At 40.5% G+C, this 21059-nt stretch overlaps 1 protein-coding gene across 1 annotated transcript; it reads right to left on the reverse strand.

The window, feature by feature from the left end:
- Positions 1–261: 261 nt before the first annotated feature.
- Positions 262–18995, reverse strand: rab10 (RAB10, member RAS oncogene family). Its single transcript, XM_079214603.1, has 6 exons — positions 18291–18995; positions 10055–10115; positions 5931–6069; positions 4283–4372; positions 2289–2390; positions 262–1374 (listed from the first exon to the last, which is right to left on the reverse strand). The coding sequence occupies exons 1-6, from the start codon at positions 18415–18417 to the stop codon at positions 1288–1290; spliced, it is 606 nt and encodes a 201-aa protein (XP_079070729.1). The 5' UTR covers positions 18418–18995; the 3' UTR covers positions 262–1287.
- Positions 18996–21059: the final 2064 nt, after the last annotated feature.

Here is a 21059-nt window from a genome sequence, read left to right on the forward strand (position 1 = left end):
ACACTACACTTTTAACACGATATACCGTCATTACTTTTGACAACTTTTAAAAAAAAACTTTTAGACATGCTTACTATTACTTTAACATACTATACAATTACATTTTAGTCATAATATCCTGTGACAAATTCTACTATAATCAGCCCTTCTTGAGCTATTCTTGACCAGGTCAAACACTTCCTAAATCTCACTAGTTAAAAATCTACAAAATGGGTAAATCTGACACATGAAAGGACATCATTGACGACAAACAAGTTAACTTAAACAAGCTTATTTTTTAATGGATCTGCAAAACTGTTTGAATTTCCAAAGAGAACTTCTGTACCTCCCGCCCACAGTTACCCAGTGGAGAACGTTACACAATGTTACAGAACGCTTCCAACCCAAAGAAATCTGCATGCAGGGGAGAAAAAAAAAATATTCAACCCAAATAGGGAAAGAAAATAAAAGTAAAATAAATCATACAGATAAAATAAAACATCAATAAACAGGACAAACTGTATAATGCCGTTCTCTTGGCTGGAGGAGAAATTCAAACCTTCTGCTTCAGCTTTGGCATCCTCATGACAGGAGCCTGAACTGACAGAATATTAAAACAGTAATTTCATTGGGTGGATGTGGCTCCGCCCACCACACAGCCCCGCCCCTGTCTTCCATATAAGGCACAGGACAAAATAAACCCCCACATACAAAAGGAGCTAGCCACGCCTCTGTCACTTGGTAACAAATTGTAAATGACCAAATACTGTTAGACAACAGAAACCCCACTAAGTGTACAAAATGTTAATCCTACATTTGTCCTTTTTTTTTTGTTTGATTTTCTTTTCTTTTGATTTCCTCTGACTGAAGGTGAGTGCTGTGAGTGGGGGTGTGGTTAAGGGGTGGGTGAGGGTGTCCAACCAGGTGAGCTCAGGCAAAGGAAATATTAAAAATATGAGCTTGTCTTTTCACGCTTTTTTTAAACTTCTTTTTTTTTGTGTTTTGTTTTTTTACAACTTTTAAAATAAATGACAAGAAACGTGACTGGATTTCTCTTATCAGAAATAAAAATGATCATCAGATGAGAGTGGAAGAATATGGTGGAGGGGGATTAGACGAGTGACGTAGTTTATGGTTTTATTCTGATAAAGAGAGACAGAGTGTCAGTGTGCAAGAAAACTCATGAGACATATTAGAGAGCGAGAGAGTTAGAGTTAGCAGTTAGAGAGAGAAAGAACATGATCGGGTATGTGTAGGTGTATGTATGTACTCGCGTGTGTGTGAGCGTGTTAGTATGCGTGAAACTGTTCAACTGCAGCACTTGCTCTTCCAGCCTGTGACTCCACCTCCGCTGCTGATGTCGACGTTTTCACTGTTGGGCTCTTTTACAGGTGTCTGTTGAATAAAACAAACACACACACACACACACACACACACACACACACACACACACACACACACACACACACACACACACACACACACACACACACACACACACACACACACACACACACACACACACACACACACACACACACACACACACACACACACACACACACAATTAAATACTTTTTTCATTTCTAAGTGGGTGGAGTGTCTCAATTTTGAGTGGAACACTTAAGCTGTGTAGTGCCCTTAAACATTGCCACAGTGGACTTAAAAAGAAGGGGAAAAAAGGAAAAAAAAGCATAATTTGTTTCCAATTTACAGAAATAGTTTGACTTTTCTATAAACCAATATTTACATGCGTGTACATAATAGTTTAATATTTATGTACATCTTTGTTCAGCTTCGTTGATTCACAATATGAATACATATATTATACTAATAATACTTCTAAATTGATGCACTTGTTCCCGTAATTCTATCCATTAAAGACAATTCAAATATATACATATATATATATACATATATATATATACATATATATATACACACATATATATATATACATATATATATATATATATATATATATATATATATATATATATATATATATATATATATATATATATATATATATATATATATATATATATATATATATATATATACACACACATACATACACACACTTTTTTTTTCTCTTCTCACAAAGTGAGACTTTGTATTTCAACTGCCGCACAGCACTTAGTCTAATATCTTAAGCGATAATCATCGCAAATATCAACCAGTCACATAAAAGCATTTATGTTAAAATTAATGTACAGAGAGAAACGACTGCGCACACACACACACACACACACACACACACACACACACACACACACACACACACACACACACACACACACACACACCTTTCTGAGGATGTCTTCTGCTAACGTGAGGAAAGCCTTCTCGATGCTGACGTTGGCCTTAGCACTCGTCTCAAAAAACCTAATGCCGTGCTCCCTCGCAATCTGTGGAGAAGAAAGCAGAGAGTTAGAACGATGAGTGTGGCGTAAGTTTAGGAAAGTTCAGTCCAAAAATAAAATGTGCAGAACAGAGATCAAGTATCACACTCACACACACACACAAGTTGGGTATGAGTGTATTTGTGTGTGTGAGTAAACAGATATATATCTGATGCTGCTAAATCAGCAGACTGACTAGTCACCGCTAGTTTGCTTCGGTACAATGAGTCAGAGCTCTTAAAAGGACCCGGAGCACCCGACCCTTATCACTGGTTCTAGATCAGATCTCCTCCCAGGCTGAAACTGGGCGGCGCTGTACTGGATTTCATTGTGTGACCAAACTCTTGTTGACAAAAGTGGAGCGATGTCATCTCGATGCCTCCCGCCCAAAAGAGCAAATACGCAAACATTTCCCACCTGCTATAAGTGCATTCACATCAGGGGAACATCGCGACCCTGTTTACACCTGTGCTCATGAAACACAGGTACGTTTCAACAGTCTGCAAGAAGTGATCGCTGCAATTTGAGAGAATTTGAATTCTGGGGATCCCATTTTGTGTGATTTGATGTTAAAATGGTGGGTGAATTTGAATCTTAGCCATTGAACTGCTCGGTGACTATTTAGATTTTAAATAGCTGAAGTTTTGGTGATTTAGATTTTAATGACAAATCTTTTTTTGGGTTTAAATAGGTACAAATACGTGTCAAGAAACTAAATTTGTCCTCCTATTTCATCTTCTACTGACGTCCACCAGTGGGGTGTAGAGGCTCAAAACACACGGCATCAAAAATGTTGGCCTTCATATTTCTACTGGTGTAGATGTGCGTCTTTATTCAGACAAAGTTTGAAGCGAGTGCCAATACTGTTTTTGTTCTTCTTAGTGATATGGGCACGACGTGGTTTTGTAAAGTCTCCAAGCTGCCTTTCTTTTACGAGTGACTGTTTTTATATTCTAACACACACAGGCCTACACACAGTTTGAATTACACCCTTGAGCTGGGAAGATTGTGTCCTCAAAATGAAGCCATCCCATTCAGCTATCGCTGCAATAATATTGCAGTGCCAACTATTATGTTTTACTTTTTGCATACTCATAATCAATGCAGTATTTTGTTTGGGTATGAATGCAGCAAGTTTGAACCCCCAGGAGAACATATGAGGATTTCTGAGGCAGGTTCACCCATGGAATTTGTCTGGAGACTCAAATGTAATGTCTCAGGCTCATATTTATTTAGAATAAGATAGTGCACACTCAAATGTCAGTGTTCAGTGTCCCATTGTTGGAAGTTAAAAGAGTTGTTGGCCTGCTCAAGGGCACCTCATTTGTAATTGTTAAGACAGTGAAGAGGCTCACATTTCTCGGCCCTGATCCCCTGAGCTCATCTACAAAGTCCAGTTACTCTCTGACCTTTACACTCCAGCAGCTGCTTTTTAGAGAGAAACATTTTGCAATTCAATGTCCAAATAACTTCCGTGTGTACCTGCAATATGGGATAGTAACCAAAACATAGTTTACATAGTTCCTTTTTCTCTTCTATTCGTGCTAGATGGCTTATGTCCAAAAGGAACTGTTGTCGTCACAAGTTGAGTTGTTAAGCGTAGACAGAATGAGCCTTTATGGCATCCAAAGACAAACAGCAGATTACTGCTCACTCTTTGAGGAGGCGCTGCTGGTCATTCAGTTAACAAGCATCGACATTATGCTATTCCCTCTGAGCGATCCGGCTGGTTTCCAGCTCCTTCACATTGTGTTTTCAAAATGAAGAGATGGGACTGGAATGGGATGAACTGCTGGGGATTCATGTCTATGAACTGAACGTGGAGCAGCAACTAATCAAAATGCAGAGCCGTGGTGACGACTAGCTACTCGTAGCTGAAGTGGATTGCCCCGTCTCACCTGCTCTCCCTTGGCTTTGGGTACAACCCTCTTGTCCTCCATGTCACACTTGTTGCCTAGCAGCATCCTCTCAACGTCCTCATTTGCATGCTGACAAAGTAAAAGAAGAAAAGTTGATTAGTTTTCCACAGCAGCGTTAAACATATCTTCATCTCTGATGATGCCACACCAAGCGGTCAATCGACTAAATGAAACACACAACCACACACACACCACATTTCAAAGCCTGATGGTCACTAGGGACAGAAATGATTGAATCTGCCGATGTGAGAAGAGCCAGAGCGGGTTTATGACTCTGGTACGACTCTGTACTAGACCAGTGGTTTACAGCTTAGAAAATGAAAAATGAATAAAGCACAGGGAAATCCAAATAAGGAATTTTATCCAACACCATGTATACTTGAAGTTGAGAACTTCTAAACTAAAATCTAAAAATTGCTAGAATGACATAACATTTACAAAAAAGGGAACCTTTGGGCATTTTTGCTCAAACAAAAATAATATAAGCAATTACATTTAATAAATATTTTTTCTACCAATTGCCCAATTGATTCATTGACTAATTGTTTAAGCTCTAATAAGTTTGCCTCGATGGGCAAAATTAATTAAATAAATTTGATCGATTGATCTCATTTTTTAAACGTTTGTTTTGTCTGTGAAATATCAGGAAATAGGGAAAAATGCTTCAAAGGTTAAAGGTGATGTCTTCAAATGTCTTGTTTTGCCAAACCGAAAATAAAATGAAATCACTCTTTGGTTGAAGGGGGTCACTAGTTATATAGAAATACAACCCAGCATGCTCGGGGGCTGCATGCCAAAAAAAAGGTCGGAAACCACTCGAGACTGTATTCATACGACTTGACGGATCAGAAAAGCCTGCTGCATCCTCCATGAAGTCAACCAACTTTCACACAAGAGCAAGGCCGAGTTCTTAGTTAGCAGGAAATGCAACGCGTTTCCTTTCCTTGACCGGACTCAAGGCTCTTTAAAAGCGAGGGTGACAAAATGTAAAAAGGAAACGTTCCGGTCTCACCCGAAGACATGACACCTTCATACTGATCATGTGTTATAATGTCACTGTATTGTTGCACCCAGGAATAATAAAGACAGATCATATGAGCCATCGGTCATAACAGTCACAGCAATTCATGTTATGTGTTTGATCTGGCACGACTCCCATAAGATTACTCGCATAATAGAATAATAACAAAGTAAGATAGTACGCACAAAGCAATGAGAGCAAATATTTAAAATGCTTTTGTATGCCCGACTGGCAGATGGGTGAGTACAGTACTGTATTACAATGATGAGGTACTTGTGCTTTACTTGAGCATTTCCATTTTTTGTAACTAAATAGTCTTCGTCCACTACATCTTAGAGAGAAATATTGTGCTTTTAATGGCAGAATGCAGATCGATCAATGAATCTCCAGGCTCTACTGGTCCGAGTCATACCGTGTACTTTCTACACCTTTTATATCTTCCACCCCTACTTTGTCTGGAGTTGAACTTCTGGTTCCACAGATATTCACAAAGTAGAACAGAACTACAAGCGCCACAAGACATCCTGTTAACGTCTCTGTTGATATTTTACCCGGCAACATGACGGTATGGACCCAAGAGTATGAGAGAGAGTGGGCGTGGTTTACCTCGTCAATGTTGCGCAGCCATTTGCTGATGTTTTCGAAGCTCTTGGCGTTGGTGATGTCGTAGACCAGCATGATGCCCATGGCTCCTCTGTAGTAGGAGGTGGTGATGGTGTGGAACCGTTCCTGGCCCGCTGTGTCCCTGCACACACAAAAAAAACACGCAATTTGTATTTGCTTGTTCCCGATTTTGTTTGTATGAAGGCCAACCCTTATGCCAAACGATAAACGGCCCCGTGAGTCATAATTAACTGCACCGTGGCACAAATCTGACACAAATATTTTTCGCTTTCCAAGAATGGCAAACACATACAACCAACAAATGTTGAAATTTTAACTCAAGCCAGCAAATAACTGGAATAATAGCGGTATTATTATTATACAATACTATTTAGTGAACAGTTTAGAGGTGTGTTAATGAACCACTGCAGCAATAGAACATGAACACTTTTATTTGGTTTTCATTCTAGCTCTGTGAGGCTTTTCTGCATTTCACAGTCTGTCGCTTTTGTTTCTCTCCTGCCCTCTGATTTTTGGCTTCACATACTCTTACGTGTGCAGTAAAATAGATAAATGTGGATGTGATACATTGGGATGCGTCGAGTCTAAGAGGCGTGAATCATATCAATAGACGGATACATTAGCTCCAAGTGTGGGATCTCTACCTGGCCTGCTTAGTACTTACTCTTCTCAATTATTATAAATTCGCGCCACAGGAAGTTATACGGTGTGCGAGAGATCTGACAAAGTCATTGTAATGCAATTTGATTAAAGTCTTGAAACATGTAAGGCCCCATGCTTTGTACCATTTTGAAAGCATCTCTGTTCTGAGGCTCAGAGGAACAACTCTATTTTTAAAGCTTGTAAAATGTTTGATAGGCCTGGTAAGACTGACATGTCAAGTTGAACCTGGTAATCGCACTTTAAAATCCACCGCAGGCGGACCATGTCCCTAACACGTCCAGCACACATCCAGCATGCACCTCAACTATGACATGTTTCTATCTAAGGAAGCCCTGCCAACATCCATCCATCCATCACTGATGCTGATAGAGAAAAAGAAATGCCGCCCAGGATTACCAGGCTCTCAAGAGAAAAATCAAACCTACAATAGATGTTTCACGAGGACATTCAAAATAATAGATGGCTGCTTTTTTATTGAATCTGGTGAGCATGATCACATCTTGACATGTTCAAGCTAAATAGCGAAGATCAAATCCAGACAAAATGTGCTTGGACAGGAAAAGGAGACGGACAGAGAGGTTCAATTATTTTACTTTATTATCTAGATTTGGTTATTGTATGGGATTTCATATACAGTAGGCACAAGTCAGAGGCTTCAGACATTTGTCGAGCATTTCATATATAATATACAGTATAACCTTTACAAACGCCGATGTTTTACATAGGTCTGCGCTGCTTTCTAAACGAGAGGTTAAAGCACTTCTTGTCGTTAACAAACAAGTTAACAAAAATATATGAATTGAACATAAAAACGTTTGATGACGCATGGCCTAAAGTTACGCTATCATACATTTTTTACATTGGGTTGAAGAAGAAACAGTGAGAATCCATGTTAAATGCCAACCACTAACAGAAACACATTACACGTGTTGATAATCCTAATATATCATGCTTTGTCGGGGAAGAAAAGTCTTGCTGCTGCTGCCGCCATCTTGACAAAGTGCCACGGGACCCTTGTGCTTTCAGGGTCAACAGAGCACCACATTGTCGGGTCTCTGTCGAGAATACTTCCCCACTTTATGCCCATGCCTCAATTACAAAAGGAGATAGTAACGGTCACGGTTTAAATGTCAAAGCAGGGCTCCAGACTCCCGTTTCCACTGGTGCTTCTAGCTTTCTCATCGCACCAACACATGATGAGGTCGCACCCTTTTTTGGTACAGCATGGTATTAATCAGTAATAGAAAATAAGTAAATGTACTTAAGTACAATGTTGACGCTACTTTCTACTGCACTACATTCGAGAGGACAACATTGTACTTTTTAATTCACTGAATTTATTTATAATATATCCCCACAGGTAAAACAAATACATTTTAAATTTGGCTCTGTTGCAGTCCCTCCCAGGCTCCTCCTCAATTTACTTTTTAAAATAAATCAGCTGTAGACCATTTCATGTTTTAGCACGCTAATGGTTAAATGGATCACTAACGTTTTTCCAAGGCGGTTCACGAGTATGCCATTTAATTAGCCTCAAACCACGCACGTGAAGGCCAGACGCACGCACGTGATACGAGCTCACAGAGCGAGCGGGAACGCATCCTCGTGATGGAGCGTTTCTGATGAGCATTCACAAATGCTGCGAGCACGGGTCTGTGACGAGTGATTTAAATGCTGATAATCAGCTCTCGCTGTGAAGACATCTCCTTCAAAACAACCATTTATGAAAGTTTCACTCCTGAACTACATTTTACAAGATCACCTTTGAACACATCGTGACAGCGTTGTAATTTACCTTGGAGGTCCAAAACACATGTTTAGTGAAAGGAGCGTGAACACACAGTGTACTTCTGTATGTTATAACAGCTGTTAGCTGTTGCTGCCAAATGTTCTAGCGCTCATCCTCCTGCTGATTTCAACACCGATTTGTTGTTAAAAATGTACCATTATCAGGGATCAGTGACAAGAAAGCATTTAGCTTAACTCTAGATTGCATATTTTTTTACTGACTCACAAGATATTTCACAGGAAAACAATACAGGAATCATGACACCATAGATATTGTGGCTTCTTCAATTCATACGGTTATGAAACTAAGTAATGACGTTAACAAACCGGGGTTATGGCCAAATTGGTTAATCCCAACATCCCTATATTGTGGTGCCCTGTAGTGTTCACGTTTGAGTGTGTTGATTGCCATGTCAGCATGTGGAACATGTTTCTTTTATGGACAACAATGACAGCCTTGCAGCAGACCTCCTGATGGACTGATGAACATTTCCTGTTTGGGCTTGAGGGAGGTTTGTCAAACAGATGTTTCACGATGATGTAACAAGCCACAAACAGAAGAGGCTGAAGTGAAAGAAGATTCTCGCAATGTCAGTGGATTTTTCATTTTATTGATCAAGTAAAACACAATTTCTGATTTTGGAATAAAGTAGGCCTCCGCGATATGAGAAAAATCTGCAATGTTCAATGACATTGTTCAATATTGTGCCAAGGATGGGACTTGAAAGTGTGCATATTAGCTGTACATCTGTTAGTCTTAATATGTGTCATTTAACCGGGCTAACTGTTGTTTCTAGAGCACCAATAGTAATGTTTACAACAGTAAAGTCATGATATAAACTCAGTATGTCACTGGAAATAAATCTCAAAAGTCGACATAAATAAATATTGCTCCTGAGTAAAGTTTAGACAGAATGAAAAACAGACATCAGTCAGTATCCTCTGGTCTCCTCCCTCTGCGGATGTGAATCACCGCCTGAGGGAGTGGTTGAGCTGCTTTGTCTCAGCTAGCAGCTAAGTTTGCAAGAATGTGTTACATTTTAAGATAAACCAAACAGACAGCTTTTGTTTTAGCTTGTATAGCAGAAGGTTGTGTTGCGCCTATACTTTATGATGGCAATAAAATAATGACATGGACGCTCTGTAGCCTGCACCAAGACGGCAACAATTATTACTCCAACTCTGACAACAGTGCATCACTGCTTCGCTCCTCCCGTTTCCCCTTCACAATAAATCCATGGACACATACACTGGAACACTGCTTTTTAGAGGGAGCTTAAAGTCAGTCAGAGCCTTCATTAACTCGACTAAATAACCTACACTGGTTTGTAACTATTTGGTATTAGCCGAACTGGCAAGCTGTGCAAACAGATCGCCGGTGGATTGTGGATCTGCTTTTCAACATGTTTACACGTGTCTATATCAGGTATATTATAAATTACTGGAGAGCTTCTCCATCACCCCGACACAGAGCAGGGAGAGGCTTCAGCACGATAATAAATACTACAGCCTTTAGCCCCGGGGACGGTTTAATACTGGGTTTAGGTAACCAACCCTGAATAAAATTCATGCCTCTGTAGTGATTCACATATCACGGTGACAGTGAAAATAGGACTAGTATACAAACTAAAAACGCAAAAAAAATATTGACTCACCATATCTGTAGTTTGATCTTCTTTCCTTGTAATTCAACAGTTTTGATCTTGAAGTCTATTCCTGTAGAAAAAAGAAGAAAAAAACATATCAGCCACCGAAAACATATGAACAACTAAACTAGCGCATGAAGCACTGACAATGGGTGACAGCCATGAATAACGGAAATAAAGGTTTACGAAACAGATTTTGGCACCGATGCAAGCAGAGAATCAGAAACAGGCATTTAGGGGGACAGGGAAATGGAGAGTGAGTGATTATTTCTTCCCGATTCTGCAATGTCATGCCCAGACCTTGAGCCCATTAAACACAGCTGTAGGATCAGCAGCTGGAGAACAATGGCACACACACCACACATAAATCAGGTTACTGAGAGAAATCCGGTGAACACAGGGAAACCCAGAGTGTGTTTAGATACTCTGCCATAACCTTGTGGAGTGTAAAAGCCTATGCTTAAAATCTGGTTAGAAACATTATATTATGCACATTTCAAATGTATTATTATTTATTTTTAGCTGAAGCATTTGGACTTTTGCTGCATAAGAAGACAAGATGTGGTGGAGGAGCACACACTTTTTCCTATGAAACAGACATTTTTCAGTTCCCATTTTGGTCAGACTGTGGATTTGATTATTTTTGATACGAGGACTCTTCACTGCGTGTTCTTTCAGGAGATGATTGCCATCATATCTTTCTTGACCAACTGTCTCAAACATGATCCTACTTCTCTTTTTTTTAAATCTGTATTCTATCATGATTTGTATTTTTTGCTCAGCGCTGACCTAAAAATAAAAATGATATCTGAAACAAGCAATAAACAGTAGCCGACTATCCTGGTGGCTGCTGTATATCTGAATATAACTGAATATCTGTGTGTATTAGAGTCCCTAAGAAAAAACAGGATTTTTTAAAAGCTCTGAGAAACTGATGTGCATTTATAACCGAATTTTGGGCGTTTTAAATACAGGACAAAGAAAGCAGCAAACCCTCTTGTTAGATAAGATGGACCCAGGAAATGTTTGCTTGTAACGTGACTCAATAGGATCAATTATCAACAGATCACACAATAATTAAAACAATCATTATTTGCTAACCAAGATAATGCAGACAGTCACTACCAGCTGCAGCTAAAAAGTCACAAAAGTAGATGTGTGTGTCTATTCTAATGATTTATCGTTATGCTTATAATATTTAGTAAGGTTTAGGAGATGATCCTCTTTGTCATGATCATGAAGCGCAAGAAGCAAATTTCAAGGGGGTTATTCATGAGTGTTCACATTTTTGGACCAGACTTTTCAAGTTAAATAGTATGCCGTCAGTTCAGCTCTGGTCAGAAATTGGTTAAAAAGTCCCAAGAAACAGCTGTGCTCTAGGTGGAGCGGGGCCATAGAATAATTAAGGAACTGGCTGCCAATGTGTGACTCACTAAATATTATGCACTCCCCAGAGAGAGGGAGGGGGACAGAAAGGCTTAGTTGGATAGGAACAAAAAGAGACAGAGGAGAGGGAGATTTCTGCAGATAGACTGAGCATAGTATGTTTTGACCTATCTACACTGATATTTTGCCTCAACAACAGTCACCAGGAGCAATTAAACATTGGGCATAATACAAAAAAGGTAAAAGACAGTGTTTTCTTTTTTTTTTTTGAACTTTTTATTTTGTGTTTTCATCACATCAGAGTCCTCCTTGACATCAAAATAAACAAACATGATAAAGCAGGTACCAAATAGTCAAAACGGTGGCGTTTAGTGTCGGTAGTCTAAATAAGAGTATAAATTCTAACTCTTACATACATGAACATCCAGACTAACAGATGCCCATACACTTACGCAGCAGTCTACACACATACCCGTACAGCATACCCGTATGCTCCCTCCTCCATGTACTCACTTCAACATACACACTCCACCAGGAGGGCTCAGCAAGGAGGGGGGGGACGACCGAAACGCCCAACCAAGTACAGTTAAATACAATTAAGTAATACATGCATTAAGTACCAAAAATTAAGTAAATAACCAATGAGGTAAACAAGAATAATACAAAAAAGAAAATGAAATCAAAAAAAAAATATATATATATATATATATATATATATAAAAGAGATACGGAAATGAAAGGAAGCTGACATTCATATTCGGGCAGGGTTTACAAATTGGCACAGCAGTGATATTCTGGTGGTAGAGCTTGGTTTTGTTACTCCATCGTATCTAGGTATAGTGTAACCGAAGTCCATCGTCTTGTGAAGGTATCCGTTTTCATTTGTAATTTTGCATTCATTTTTTCCCCATTGTGTGGACCTGTTTTAATCTCTGTCTCCATTGAGTTATTGATGGTGGGTTTACAGTCTTCCAGTTCACAGTTATCGTTTTCCTGGCAATAATTAAAAGAACACGCAAAATATACCTCCTATCAGTGTCCCCTAAATACTTCGGTATGGACCCCAGCAGAAATATTAGTGGCTCTAAGGGTACCTCCACTTCTATAATTGTATTGATTTCCAGAACCCTCTAACTAGTGGACAGTCCCAAAAGATATGCGTATGATCTCCTATTTTTCCACAATTTCTCCAACATAGTGAAGCCAGTGGATCAGTCCCAAATGAGGAGATTACAAGAGGTGTGTAGAAACATCTCATTTTTAATTTCCAGTCGAATTCCTTCCATAATGGGCTGTTGATTCCTTTATGGCATGTGCTGCACATGTCTTCCCATGTGTTGTCCTCAATTATAACATTTAGTTCCAATTCCCACTTTTCTTTAATTAGGGTCCGAGCGACTGACGTAGTCAGTCCGAGTAGGACCCTACTGAAATTGCTGGGATTCTTATTATTATTATTATTCTTCATGATTCTTATTTTAGAACATTGGACACCTTTTTGGGGGACTTGTCATATTCAAAAACTCACCAAAATTTGGAATGTTTGTCAGGTCTGGTGAAAATAGACATCTATCAAAGCCGGGAAAAAAAGTTTTAAAAAAAAAAGACTCTCTAGCGCCCCCTACAAGTTGGACCGACGACGCCCCTCGCCCAGAATGTTTTTTTGACTTCAAAATTCACACATGTCCATCTCCACCTGCTCTACAAAAATGCCTCTCAGACCCATAAAGTCCGCCTATGAATATTTTCCGCCATCTTGAATTTTGTGAAAAACACAAATTTGCACTTTTCTACAAAACGGTACGTCCTTTTCATACCAAACTTGGTAGTTATCATTCTTACTGGCTCATCAACGCTAAATTGGAATTTCTTGGATATCTCATTTTGTTAAGGAGATATCGACCAATTAGCCTATTAGGGGTGTGTCTTGTTTTTAAACACTCATAACATTAAAACTATTGGGACTAACGACTCCAAACTTGGGGTATATGTGCACATCGCATACCTTAACTTGTAATAAATCAGTCGTCCGATTTAAACAATAGGGGGCGCTACAGTACTTCGTCCAATTTGGCATTTTCGGCCCATTTATGCTAATTTTTAATTAATTTTAATTTACGCCAAATACTACTTCTCCTACAATTTTTATGCAATCGACTTCAATTCTAAAGTGATATCAAGACCCTCAGGAGTATTGCTTTAGCTTATTGCCCTTTTACACTGATGGGAATTGACGTTTACGGGGACGCAAAGACGCGCCTACTTTCAGCTAACCGCTATCTGAGAGAAAACTATTGTAACTCCTCCATACATGATGCAATCTTCCCAATACTCCTCATACATGATGCTGGTCCAGGCCTGAGTACATGTACATGAAGAAATGTTGAGATTGTCATAGCGCCAACTAGAGTAAAAATGAAATCAGCCAAACAGCATCGGATTTACATGCAATTTACATTACCTGGTCTAACCAACTTCTAGAGGGCGGCTATAGCTCAGGGGGATGGGAGGTCGTCCCGCAACCACAAGGCAGCCGGTTCGATCCCAGTCCCCCCATAGGCCAAACAAAATCTACCAAACATCCGATTTACAGCGTCGGATCTACATGCAATTTAAATAATAAAAATAAATCCGCCGGCGACCCCAACGTGCCGCAGCTTTAATGTTCAATGTATTTTGTCAGCTATAATAAGCCTTCTATATATTTAGGTGCGCCGGCAAGAGCAGGCAACAAGGTGCGCAAAGGCTGTCTCCCAATCGAAACAGGGACAGTGGATGAGGTGCGAGGGAGCTGAGAAGAAAGGTCTCTTGGAAGGAGCTGTGGAGTATGGAAGCATTTCCCACCAGCTTCATCTTACGAGCAACGCATGATGTCTTGCCATCTCCCAGTAACCTTCACCAATGGTACGGAGAAGACCCAACATGCCCACTCTGCCCGTCTCCAGCAAACCTTAAACACATTCTGGTTGGATGTAAGACAAGCCTGACTCAAAGCCGTTACACCTGGCGGCACAACCAAGTGCTGAAGTGCCTTGCAGCTACGCTGGAGACCAGACGAACGACCATCAATGCCTTACCTCCATCATCCCGTCCTACATCTTTGAGAGGCTTCGACTAGACAGTGAATTTAAAATTTGGTAGGCCCAGGCCTCCTTTATCTTTGGGCAGAAACAATTTTTTAAGCCTTATCCTGGGTCTCTTATTCTGCCAGATGAATTTTGAGATTATTTTATTTAGCATGTTGAAGGTAGAAATCGGTACTGCCACAGGTAGGGACTGAAACAAAAAGAGGAGTCTGCGTATTTTCACTGTCTCTGCTCTACCAAACAATGAGAGGGGAAGGATTTCCCAACGTGACATATCATTTTTTATTTGTTTGATTATCTTATTATAATTGGCCTCAAACAGCTGTGTGGGGCTAGGTGTAATATTAATTAATTAAGACAGTGTTTTCTTGATTACTATGACTAAAAGTTGTGTTCTCAAAAAATAAATCAAGCTCAGCAGGAATTGTCCCATGATTTATGTCTTCCTCCTAGCAAGAAGTAAACGTTTTCCCCCCCTTGTGAAGTGCATTCGCATGTCGCACAAAATATGTGCATTGTGCAATCACACATTAACTCGATCACTGGAAAATGGGCACACTCCAACACAAGAGAAGGACACTTGAATTGGACATCTTAACAGAAAGTCTGTGGTTTATGGTCAGTTCTCTTTTATCAATCCCAGAGGAACCATTCCTTCCCCAAGTATGAATTCCACTGCAGCCATCACCAGTTTCCATGCAAAATGTATGATGTGTCGTGCAAAGAGATTTCAGATCGAAACATCATGCATATTCAGCACTTTTAATTTGCATAACCAAGGAGGAAGAGAGAGACTGGAAATGAGGATGAGTGAGGGGGGGTTTCCAGTTGGGGTATTTTGAGAAGCAGCTGTGGATCTGTGTCTCCAAAGGTATGAGTACTGTGTCAGAAGACGGACAGACTCCTGTTTCATATGTCCTGGTTCTCCTGGTTCTTTACAAAGTCCTGGTCCTGCCAAGACTTTCCAGTTTTGGACATCAAAGGCTCTATCTGATTTAACAAATCGGATAGAAGCAAAGAGGTCGATTTTTTGCAAACTTTGGACTGTACATTTTGTACTTTCTGCACTACGGTGCTATGATGCAGTCACTTAAGTAGTTTGTTGCATCCACTGGACTCAAAGTCATGTTTGCCAAAACATACAACCGTAGCAGCCCAAAAAATATGGGCAGAAAGAAGAACTCACTAATTATATAGCAAGAAAAGCAAAAGTACATCATCGCACACCAAACAGCAGAATAATGAAAATGATCATATTTGTAAGATAGATAGATTCTACACACAGTAAGCTGATGAAAGATCATCTGACTGCAAGGCAGAAAAGTAAGTACTGACAAATGTACAAAAGTGGAATCAACAGGCAATATCTAAAAATCATTAGCACAATATTCTCACATATTACTGTATATTGTTAAAAGTCTGAGCTCCCAGGATTGTGTGGTGTGCTGAGAGATTGTGTTGTCCAAATTCTTAACGCTTGATCATGTTGCAGGCTGCTTAGTTTTGAATACAGATGTAGAACAAAGACAAGTTGAGACAGAAGCGTATGACTGTTGTAGTGTTTAGGGGCACAGCTCTCCAAGGGAACCAATGAAAAGTTTTTACTTAACATCCTGTCACGAGCACAATTATGTTAGTTTGTGATTCCTTGTCAGCATCGTGCCAGTATCTCTCAGGTCTTGCCATATGTTAAGACAAACTGAGGAGGGGGGGACCTCAAGTGGGCCTTTTTAAAACTAAATGACAGCAACGACTCTCTCGGACAAGTTGAAGCCTGATGATTGTCCCCGTTTCTTGTCATGTTAATACTTTCAAATGACTTGTAAACTAGAATAAAAGTTTGCCGTTGGTTATTTGTTAACCAAAGGTTTTGGATACATTAGACAAGAAACTAAACATGTAAGATGGATAACCACACGATCACTTCAGCAGAGTCAAGCATGTTATCCTTGATGTGAAACAGGTTATTTTTTAGCTTATTCTTAAGTTTTGCTTCAGGATATGCTGAATATGCTGAGTTGTCCTAACAAGTAAGAGACAAAAGCACCCGCAGTTACTGCAAACACTTACAGGCATTGATATACTTGACTTACTACAGGAAAGCGCTGCTGCAAGGAGCAAAGGTCACTGTCGTTCCTTGACTGCTGAAGAAACTGTACTGTGACTGACCATCACACACAGACTTCTCTATAACTGGCAGAGCTTCGATATGATAGCAGACTGCGACTACATTTTGAGAGTATAATACAACACAATCCCTATAGGCTGATTGCAAGACAACACAATAACAAAAAACGTAAACAAACGCATGTGACAGCCAGCTTTGCAACAGTGATTGTTCATTGCTGGACCTGAACACATTTAATCCACAATGGATGCCACTGGGAACACTGCCGCCCATCATGGTTGTGTGTCCTTAGACAAACAGTCAAGACATGTTGTCAACACTTAAAAAGAAAACCTGGGCTTGAAAGCAAAGCTAAAATCAAGAGATCAAGGCTATAATGCCCATGTACTGCAAACAATCAGCTTCATGTGGTTGCGCAAAGCACGTAAAGTTACATTATAACTCAGCACTGATCTTGGGCAACAAGGGTAAATGGAGCCTTCACTTCGGCTGTGAAGGGATTTGACATAGTTTGACACTTGACTCATGTGAGCATGATGTTGGATGCATGCGCAGAGGACAGAGAGGGGAAACTAATGATGCCACCATGATGAATTGTTTATGGTTATCTTTGGCATAGTCATGGAAGGTTACAAGTACATTTACTTCAGTACTTCTATTTAGGTATGTTTCAGTAGCAGTTTCTGCGACTTTATTTTTCTACTCTACAACAATTTAGAGTTAATTATTTGACTTTATACTCCACTTCAATTACTCGCAAACTAGTCACAAGTAGTTACATGGCAGATTCAGATTTTACATAAAAAAAAAAAAATCATATATGATTTCATTAAACTTTGCTTCCAAATTAATGTCGCAGTAACAATTGGCCAGCAACCAAATATAAATGACAATCTAAAAAACAAGTTAACTTCAGTAGCATAGTCGGTACTTTCCTTTTGAAGTACATTTCACGAATAATACTAGTGAACTTTTACAGAACTATTATTTGCAATACATTTGTTTACATTATGGCATTGCTTCTTTTTCCTTCAGTAAAATAACTGATTGCTTAATAACTGCTTTTGAAGGGTGGGATCTATCCTTTTGAACAAAGATCCAGAGATTAGTTATCTTCAATGTTTAATTCACGACGGAGACAAACGCACAGTCATGTAGCTACGTTCATAGTGAGATTAAAGCACATGTGAGTTATACGGGGAGATGGGGTGCTTTTGTAACAGCAGCACGGCCCTGTACCGACACCCGGTGCTAGCCTCGCTAGCTCACTAGCCACCGGGTCGAGAGCCATGACAGCGAACCCCCTGCCACCTAAACCGGTAATACTCTCCCCTGCTGCCAGGCTGGATCAAACACAACCCTCGCGTTTTTAATATTAAAGCTGTCGGTTGAAACAGGGGCGACTTTGGTTCAGATAAGAGCTCATAAAGAGGCACAAGTACCGCTAGCTCTCCAGGAGAGGCCTAGTAGCTAGTAGTGCATGCTGATAGCACGCGAGCTAACCTAATGTGTCCCGTCTACCATGTCCAGCTGCAGGAGAAAGTCCCCCCCCCCCCAGCTGTCAGTTGGAAGGGTTCAGCTAAATAAATCCCAAACACCTGTAACAACACATCATCCGAGTATATGTGGGTCCGGGTCTGCTTACCTATAGTGGAGATGAAGGTTGTGTTGAAGGCGTCGTCAGAGAAGCGGAACAGCACACAGGTCTTCCCCACGCCCGAGTCTCCGATCAGAAGCAGCTTGAACAGCAAGTCGTACGTCTTCTTCGCCATTGAAGAACAGCTTGTGTTGACCCAGACAAGTTACAAAAAAAACACACACACACAACCCCGGATAACCCTAGTGTGTCGAGTGTAAAGCCAGCTCCTTTGCCAACCTGATCAGCTGCCCAGCTCCTCTTGACTGTGAAACAGTTAACAATCTGGGATTTGTTGATTAGCTCGGCAAGCTAGTTGGCTAAATACCTCCAGGATAACGTGGACGTGTCTGAGAAGTTAGATTCCCCAAGCCCGACTATTCCCCCCCTTTACAGCATGAGAACAGAAAGCAAAAAAAATAGGATCGCCCCCCGTGTGATTCCTCTTTTCCACTCTTTCTTTTCTCCCACACAGTCGGGACAAAATGGCTCCTCTCTCTCGCTCTCTCTCTCTTTCTACCCCGACTCACTCTTTCTTCAAACTAACGGCGAGCTAATTCAAATTCTCGGCACACCCCGTCATTCCAGAGCCCTGTCGCAAGCTGGACAAGGAAGAACTTGAAAAATATCTCCACGCTGAAGTCTGTTAAATTCACTGTCTAGTCGGAGATATTTCGCCTCTTTTTTCTGGAGAGATTACGACCGAAATATAGACGACCGCCGTCGCCTTCGAATGGGAGCCACCGCGGCGACACCCTAAGCCCACAGACACGCCTTTGTCCCGCCCCTTCTGTCAGAACGCACGTTTCTGATTGGCCCACTCCGCTGTCATTCCTTTGAATACGCAATTATGATTGGCTATTATCGCAAACATCGAGAGGTAAAAGAGCGTATATTAGATTGACAGAAAGGGCAAATGTTACTGCGTAAATTGGTTGGACATTTAGGCTCAACGCTCCGATCACTTCACTGAATACAAACGCATCTAATGATCCAATATGTCGACCAGTTTCTTGCGGATCTTTCTTTTACCGGGGAGTGTTTCAGTTTTCAAGCTGGCATTTGATGCGGTGACTATCCCAGCTGTGAGTCAGGCAAAGTGATGTCATATATAAGTACTTCTGTGCTTGTTACGGGCGTTTCCCACATCCTCTGCTCTGTGAACTGCGGGACATATATCCACTAAAGTAGTTTAATAACTGGAAACACACCGAGGGAGTATCCATGTACACAACATTAGTGTGCGCTCTTTTCCGTGAATGTGTGTGTTTGTGTGTGTTTGTGTGAGTGTGTGACTCTTTTCCTTCTTCCGCTTGTCAGAAAAGTTCGACTCTCAGACACTCCTTAGGAATGTTGAGTATGTCCTGCTTTCTACTGCCGAGTACAGACTTGCCAGAAAGTTACAAAAGATAAAGACAAAGAAACATAAGGAAATACAGTCATAAAGTAAGAGAAAGACGGATGTAAAGAAGGGAAACACTGGAGCAATACTTTAAATATGAAGTAAGAAATAAAGATATTAAGAAAGGTATAAATAAATAATTGTAAGTCAGAGAAGGGGAAATAATACAGTCACCGGTTCTGTGCTGCAGTGTCTTGTCAACCTATGGCACCGTATAAAGTGTGTATTATAATACACACGTCATACGGTGCCACAGGTTAACAAGACACTAGGGGGCAAAATAGTCATTTTAAAACATGTTCAGCGGTTCATTATGTATATCTATCAACAATTGTCAATACATAGAGAAATCAGGAAGAGCTTATTCCTCCTATGCTTACCATGAGTGTCTGTACAATTCCTCATCAACCATCCAATGTTTTCATTGAAAAGTTCAGATACACATAACAGCATGACCAAAAAGAGAAAGAAGATGCAACCAGCCTCAAACAGATGTTACAGAGGTTAAAAATGTGATACACAGCAGAAGTTCGCATGCAAGCTCAAAGATGTTCTTTGTGCGGAACCATGACATATCATTGGCTAAATGAATAACATCTTAATGTTCGCCCATATTGCCCATCTGTTGTATTCCTGCTCCGTCTTTTCAACAGCTAAGCAATCTTTGTTATTCCAATAAATCATGTCTTAACACACAAATCCTGCCAGGTCAGGATGCATTCCTGTATTTTGCTGCAAGGGGCCCCAGGGTTCCTCTCACACTCCCACAGACACCCAGAAATACCACTCAAATCTCCACAGTCACTCTTCTGGCTGTGATAGTTATGTACATTTAAGGAGGAATTCTGTTTTCACATCAGCTAAACCAGATGGCTTTATGGTTTTGTTTTTACTTGAGCATTTCTTGCCTTCAGTCAACAGTGGGCGTTGAAAGGTGGCAGGATAAAAGGCAGGGAGACTAACACTGCACAGTTCATGTTGATCATTCGGGCCACCAGGATGTCCCAATTGTATTGTATGTTTAGCTCTGTATGTCCCTGTTAACAGATTTTGAGCATTAGCTCAGGCCGTATGGGACTTGACTTGGGAACTTGGGAGCAGATTCAAGTCCAGCACGGACCGACTATGGAGTGTGAACTAGTAGCTGGAGACAATGACAGTGGGATGGCAAAGAGGCCAATCAAGGCCTGTTGTACGTGAAACTCCCGTTCTCATTTCCAGGCGTCAAAAACCCATGCTTGGTCACACCCCTCGTGGACCATGTTTCCCAGCTGTGAAGAAGACAAGCTGATAAGGTTGGCTGCACTTGGCTTGCAACTCCTGCCAGATTCTTCTGAGCTGCAAGAATATTTGGGCAACCCACAAAATCCCCGTTG

The sequence above is a fragment of the Taurulus bubalis genome, assembly GCF_910589615.1.
Source record: "Taurulus bubalis genome assembly, chromosome: 3".
NCBI lineage: Eukaryota > Metazoa > Chordata > Actinopteri > Perciformes > Cottidae > Taurulus > Taurulus bubalis.